Source organism: Lipotes vexillifer, unplaced genomic scaffold, assembly GCF_000442215.2.
Source record: "Lipotes vexillifer unplaced genomic scaffold, Lipotes_vexillifer_v1.1 scaffold173, whole genome shotgun sequence".
NCBI lineage: Eukaryota > Metazoa > Chordata > Mammalia > Artiodactyla > Lipotidae > Lipotes > Lipotes vexillifer.
Window position 1 is genome coordinate 1,643,199 of NW_006770924.1, and position 7,343 is coordinate 1,650,541.

Sequence of the window (7,343 nt, forward strand, 5' to 3'; positions counted from 1 at the left end):
GTCCCCTGCATCGGCAGGCGGACTCTCAACCACTGCGCCACCAGGGAAGCCCGTGTGTTTTTTTTAAATTCTCTTCCTCATCTGTCCCCTCATTTAAACCCTAAAATTATATCTTAACAGCCATTGACTCCTCCCCTCCTATCCATTTTTAGTAAAGACACGAGACATTAGATTCTGATCTTTTCCCTTTTAGGATGATATTTATTTTAAAATAGCATTTGGGTTCTTTCTTTCCTCCTTAAAAGTAGAATTAGACCTCATTCGAACTTGGTGTTTGTTTTTATGGATGTTTGATCCATACACTTTTCAGTCATTTTTCGCACAGCGAGCAGGATCTGGCAGTCAGCAGCACAGAAGCAGGAGTCCTGTGTTTTACATGCGAGCTGTGTAGGTTTTCAGAGGCTCCGTCAGCATCTGTGTAAAATGGTGGTGGGGGGGGTGCGGTAATTGTCTCAGCCTGCCTCCTATGACTGTCACATTCAATGGGGACATGTACTTAGCTACTTCACAAATGATAGAGGGATTTAAAAAAAAAACTCCTCTCTGCTGGTAGGTGTCAGGACAGTGCTTATCTGTGGAATGGCAAAGGGACACGGGGCTTCTGGGAGCTGGCAATGTTCTTTGTCTACCTGCTGGTCCCACAGGTATATTTGACTTCGAGGAAGCGACTGACACTGTGCAGTTAGGATTTGTGCACCTCTGTGTATCACACTTCAATTTAAGTTTACCGAAAAACAGCAAAAACTAAAAAAAACCAAAATGACAGTGGGCTCTACGAATGTCCAGCAGCTTTGTTACGGCAGGCTGTCACTGGAGCCCAGCCTGGGGGCAGTTTCAGATGTCCCATTTGGGTTATGCAGCCCCAGTATCTAATGCACAGTGAAGGATGCCTCTTGTCTGGCCATGGTCTTAGATGTACAGTGTTGGTTTGTGTCTGTCCTTGTTATTATAAGCAGTTGCACAGTGTAAAGATTATGGGTATCAAGTCACCTGGGGGTCTCACTGCCCCTCTGCTGGTGCAGCCAGGCCGCCGCCATCTGCTTGAGGCTCTTCCATCTCACTTGGCTCTGTGTCCTCGGATGAGGACCTCAGGAAAGCCTTTTCTGATTTGATCTCGCATCAGGAATTTCTTTCACATAAGCCTTTTATCTTCAATTTATCCTATTACATGTTTTAATACAAAACAATGAGTCCCTGTAATCTGTGAAAATCCTCCTTGAAAGGAAACCAGTGGATCTGGTTTGAAATGCAGCTGACATGAAAAAGAAAGCTCTGTGGAGTGGCACTGGTCGTCTCATTCTTTTGCAGGAAATCGTCAGCAAGCTGCCATTCATCAAGCTGTCCTTAGATGACTTCCCAGACAACAAGGACATCCACAGCGACCTGCACGCCTACGTCCAGCACAGGGTCCACAGCAGCCAGGACATCCTCAGCAACATCTCTCTGAATGGCAAGGCCGACGCCGCCCTCATCGGGAAAGTGAGCAGCCACCTGGTGCTGCGGAGCCTCGGCTCCTACCTGTACCTCAAACTCACCTTGGACCTCTTCCAGAGGGGACACCTGGTCATCAAGAGCGCCAGCTACAAGGTGGTACCCGTGTCGCTGTCTGAGCTCTACCTGCTGCTCTGCAACATGAAGTTCCTGACCCAGTCCGCCTTTGAGAGGGCGCTGCCCATTTTAAACGTGACCCTCGCGTCCCTCCACCCCATGACAGACGAGCAGATCTTCCAGGCGATTAACGCCGGCCACATCCAAGGGGAGCAGGGCTGGGAGGACTTTCAGCAGAGGATGGATGCCCTCTCCTGCTTCCTCATTAAGAGGCGAGACAAAACCCGCATGTTCTGCCACCCGTCCTTCAGGGAGTGGCTCGTGTGGAGGGCAGATGGTGAAAACACGGCCTTCCTGTGTGAACCCAGGTACGACGGGCAGCTCTGTGCAGGGAGTCTGATGTGTGACTGGGGAAGGGATTCCAAACACTAGTTGTGTTCTTTAACAGAAAGACAATACAGCATGAATAATTCAGGAAGGGTGATGGAAAATTCTCTCTGCTGCTACAATAAAAGCTTCCTTCCTTTAACTGCTGGAATTTTAGGACTCCTCAGTACATTTGGACGAAAGAGAAGCTCGGCAGTGCCCGGGCCATATTTCTCTGGTGATTCTCTTCTAGATCCCTGCCTCCCTTGCACATGGGTTACCCGTGGGAGAGTGTGGCATTAGCTGCAGGGAACAGCCGGCTTCCTTCGAGCCTGTTGACGGCTCAGTTTCTTCACCAGAGGGTCTGTGGACTGTCTCGCATCCTCGGTGCTGCCACTCTCCACCACCTCCTGAGCTTGTGGCATCTTGTCCCAGAGATCTGATGTGTCTGCGGGCCCAGAGGGCAGCACAGCCATCACGTCTGGCCTCCTCGTTTTGTATTTGTGTTCTGCACCATGTAACAGACTGGGATTTGGGGTCGGGAGGATTCAGGTTCGGAGCTCAGATGCCCCACTTACAAGATGGCGATGGGGCACCTGCATCCGGGGAGTCAGAGGTTCCACTGAGGCTTTGTAGCAGGGCTGGGCCAGGATGCAGGTCTCCTCACCACCCAGGGTGAGACGGGTGGGAAGCCTGCCTGCCCTGTGGCATATGGTGCCAGTCAGGGTGAAAGACTGGGCACTCCAAGGTGCGAACGCTCTCAGTAAAGGTGTGTTCATGTCCACCACCTCTCCCTGGCCCTGGCCTTGGTCGGCATCATTGCTGTCTTTTTTTTTTTTTTTTTTTTTTTTCTTTTTTGGCTGCGTTGGGTCTTCATTGCTGAGCGCGGGCTGCTCTTCGTTGCCGTGTGTGGGCTTCTCATTGCGGTGGCTTCTCTGGTTGGGGAGCACGGGCTCTAGGTGCGTGGGCTTCAGTAGTTGTGGCACGTGGGCTCAGTAGTTGTGGCGCGCAGGCTCAGTAGTTGTGGTGCACGGACTTAGTTGCTCCACGGCGTGTGGGATCTTCCCAGACCAGGGCTCGAACCTGTGTTCCCTGCATTGGCAGGTGGATTCTTAACCACTGTGTCACCAGGGAAGTCCATCATTTCTGTCTTGAATGGCTTCTGCCCTCTGTGAGTCAGAATTGCTCCCAGCCTCGTGTAAGAGGTCTGACAAGCTGCTAAACCGTCTGCTTTGGGCTGGACTGGACCTTGCATCAGATGCTGGGGCCAGAGATGAAATGAATATGCACTTGTGAGCCGCACACTCCCTTCCTTCCATGACTGTTGACTTAACATTGACACACTAGGTCTAGCAGCTCTTTTCATGTTGTGGATGAGGTGTTTTCTTAGGCAACACTGGGCTAAGAGTTTATTATCTTTTGAACCTGCTTTGGGGCTATAAACTATAAGTTCCAGCTTATTTAGCCAGACCGTAATAACTAGGTGAAATGTGTGCCGTGACATGTTTAGCCAAATTAGATCATTTTCTAGGAGGATAGTGAGGTGGAGGCCAGCCTTGCTGACATGAGATAGATGGGCCTGGCTTGGCCTGTGGGCATAGTCGAGCAGAAGGAGGTGCTGTATGTAGGTCACACTGAGGTGTTAAGCTTCAGAAACTAGGAATGGCATTGCTCTTAGAGTGGATAAGAAAGGCATGGGCGGCTTTGGATTTTAGCAGTTTGAGTTTATGGGGTTGGTGGTGAGGCTCTGAGGCAGGTGGGGTCTAAACGGTTGGAGGAGAGGTTGGCGTTGAAGATCTGGCATCATTGGTGGAGAGGCAATGGTGGGATGTAGTGAGGAATTGCAGCGAGAGGAAAGGGAGCTCTGGACTTCTGGGACAAGGAGGATTGCACGGAAGGAGGTGAGGGGAGTATGTGCTGCCAAGAAGTGAAGGAAGGTGAGGATGAAGGGGAAGCCATTGGCTTTTCATTGTGGGAGGAGGGTCCTAGATCCTTAGGAGATTCCTTCCATTGGGTTGTGAGGCGTGAAAGAGGCTCTCATCTGAGAGGGGAAACCGAAGCTTGAGGTCTGGGAGGTGGTGTGTGTGATGGAGCACAGGGTATGTGCTCTAGACCCTGACAGGACGCGAGGCAGGACACTCAGTGGCAGTGTGGTCTTAAATGTCATGCCTTCCCCTGCAGGATAAAAAGCAATCTCGTGGTTTCCACCTGCCCTGATTTCCTCGTCTGTAACATGATTTATACTTGATATGAGAAACAGGCAAGCATCTGCATAGGTAAATATGATTTAAATGATGAATGCTTTTAATCCTCTAGATCAGTGACTACTAGAAAACACATTTAGAAGAGTGCTTTTCTTTTTCACAGTTTATCCTTTCCTCCACAACTAGCTGCTTTTCCTCAGCAAAACAGCACTTCAAAGTTTGTCAGGTTAATAGAAATGAAAATAATTCACCCTGCACAGAGGTCACTGCTGTGACCTTGGAATAAGCAGCCCTTAGTATCTTTTCCAAACAGATTGCCTCAGAAAAAGGCATGGAGTCCACAGGAGACAGAATGAGTCCTACAGATGTAGAGGGGAAAGTGGGTAGGATGGCTCCTTCATGAGAGGGTTAGTTGGGGGATTAATTGGTGGTGTCAGTTGAATGTCCACCCTGTGCCCAGACGCAGCAAACCTACTCATACAGCTTAGCTTTTTTATCCCTACAAGGAAGGATCTGTGTTCCATTCAAGCCTAGAATTCTAGGTGTTTCTGATCACGAGCTATTGCTATACATGGCCTGGTTTTTCTTTCCCTTCCATTGTAAGGCCTTGTCCTTTGGCCCAGGTCTGTCCCCAGTGGTGATAATACTGAGGGGAGGCCCGAACGTCAGGTCCAGCGATGGTTCTGCTCCATTTGTCCACTTGCGCATTTGTCCTTCGTCCATCCATCCAAGAAATGCGTGTTTGCGTTCTTACTGAGTCTTGGGCATTTGCTAGGTTTTGTGGCTATAGCTGTGACTTAGACAAGACCCTTAGTCACGTGGAGTTTACACTTTTGTGACAGACCTAAATCAACAAATAAACTGATGAGAGAGTGATGGAGGATGAATAGGGGGCAGGTGGTTCCATCTTCACAGACCTGCCCTGTCCAGAGGCTTCTCTCTGAGTCACTCCACAGAGATAGGGGAATCCTGAGAAAGCCCTTAAAATGACTCGAGGAATAAACAGCATTGACCATCTTCTGTGAAGGAGCAGCTTTCCACCCGTTTTGTTCGGTGATGCTGAAGCACCAGGAGAACAGTTCAGGGGTCGAGGGGTGATGTTCGCCCCGAGGGCCTGCAGAGAGATGGACTCGGGTCTTTGGTTACCAACCTGTGTGTTTCTCGTCCTAGGAACGGGCATGCTCTCCTGGCATTCATGTTCTCGAGGCAGGAGGGCAAGCTGACCCGCCAGCAGACCATGGAGCTCGGCCATCACATCCTGAAGGCACACATTTTCAAGGTGAGACCCACACCACTGCAGGGAGTAGCCCTCCATGAGCCTCATTCCCAGCACAGCCTCCTCCCTAAAAGTAATTGTTCTCGCTCAAGTGTATGTCTACCGCTATGACTAAATTTTACTTTTTCCCTCTCTAAATCTTTTCTTTTCACTTAAAGTTTCCACTTCATTCATTCCCTTTGTTTCCTTGTTATTTAGTTGTTGAAGATCCAGATTTCATGACCTGTGTAGTTTCATACCACCTGGATTTTCTGATTGTGTCCTTATTTCTTATGGCCTATGTTAACGTCTTCCTCTTTCCTCTGGATTTTTTATCATTTGGTATTTATATCAAGCGGCTTAATCAGGTTCAGGTTTGATCCCCACCCCCTCTGCCCCTTCGGGTGTCACAATTACTTTATACAGGTAAACCTTGTTTTATTGCACTTTGCTTTATTGTGCTTTGCAATTTTTTTTTTTTTTTTTTTTTCCCACAAATTGACGGTCTGTGGCAACCCTGCCTTGAGCTAGACTTTTGGGACCATTTTTCCAACAGCATTTGCTTACTTCATGTCTCTGTGTCACATTTTGGAAATTCTTGCAATATTGCAAACTTTTTCATTATCACTTGTGGTGGTGATATGTGATCAGTGATCTTTGATGTTACTACTATGACTTACCGAAGTCTCAGATGATGGTTAGCGTTTTTTAGCAATAAAGTATTTTTAAATTAAGGTATGCACATTGTTTTGGACAATGCTGTTGCACACTGAATAGACTACAGTATAGTGTAAACATAACTTGCATGTGCACCAGGAAACCAAAAAAATTGCATGACTCGGTTTATTGCTGTGATCTGGAGCCAGACCCACAGTATCTTCGAGGTCTGCCTGTTAGATTTAAAATGCTCTGTAAGTCTGTATAAGGTTTCCAGTGTCAGGATGCGTAGCATGTGTGCTTGGTGTGATGCCATTGGCCACGATTGGTCTCTTCCTTCATTAGGGGTTCCAGATGGTGATATTCTAACATTTATTCTTCCTTTAATTGATTGGAGAAACTCTGTAAAGAGAAACTTTCTCCTCATCTGCCCCCGCCCTTTCCCCAGGCATACAGCTGATGCAGGCTGGTTCCTCAACCCTTGGCTTTAGGGCGGGAAGGCTCACAGGTTCAGGCCTTTTCTGCCCCGCGTTCAGCAGGGCCCTGCGCCCTCCCGGGCACACCCGCTTTCAGACCCACACTGCAGGTGGGAAAGGAGACCTGGAAGCTGATTTGTCGCTGTTGCTTCCAGGGCCTCAGTAAGAAGACTGGAATCTCTTCAAGCCATCTGCAAGCCCTGTGGATTGGGTACAGCACCGAGGGGCTGTCTGCCGCCCTGGCCTCCCTCAGGAATCTCTACACTCCCAATGTGAAGGTAAGTGACCCTCTGCCGGGAGGGCCAGAGCCCCCTGCCCCACTGGCCGCTGTTGCTCCAGCAGTCCTGCTCTCCCCAGCACTGCCTGGTGGCCAGAGAAGGCTGGGACGCTACTACTAAAGATGCTGTTTCCCGATGGAAAAAGCACACAGACCTGAATATGCTCTATTGCCGGTTCTCCTATACAAGTTTAGCCTTCACTGGGGCAGGAAGAGGTGGGTGGTCAGGGGCTGCTATGTGAGCATGTGGTGACTGTTGCAGAGTGGATGAGATAAGGGAAGCAATTCACAAAGGAAACCAAAGGTCAGAGGAAACCCTGGTCAGATATCCAGGGAAAATGGACTTTTAAGGTGTCCTGGTTTCAAATCTGGTCTGGTTTCAAATCTGAAAATGGACTTTTAAGGTGTCCTGGTTTCGAATCTTTATGGTTCGCAGGAAATTAAGCACTGATGAGTTAACACAAAGTGGTGGGCACACAGAGGGAAACTGTTACTAAAGGTTTTGTGCACGTGTGTATTCATGACCACGAAAAGCGTATCAGGGTCTGCCCGCTGCTGAA

General features: G+C 48.9%; 1 protein-coding gene across 1 annotated transcript in view; it reads left to right on the forward strand.

Moving 5' to 3' along the window:
• The window catches only part of TANC1 (tetratricopeptide repeat, ankyrin repeat and coiled-coil containing 1), a 127,689-nt gene that overhangs the window by 79,489 nt on the left and 40,857 nt on the right, over positions 1-7,343 (forward strand). The window contains exons 12-14 of the mRNA XM_007446459.1: positions 1,309-1,916; positions 5,289-5,397; positions 6,662-6,784. Of these exons, the coding sequence (XP_007446521.1) occupies positions 1,309-1,916; positions 5,289-5,397; positions 6,662-6,784 (840 nt within the window). The remainder of the gene's footprint in view (positions 1-1,308; positions 1,917-5,288; positions 5,398-6,661; positions 6,785-7,343) is intronic.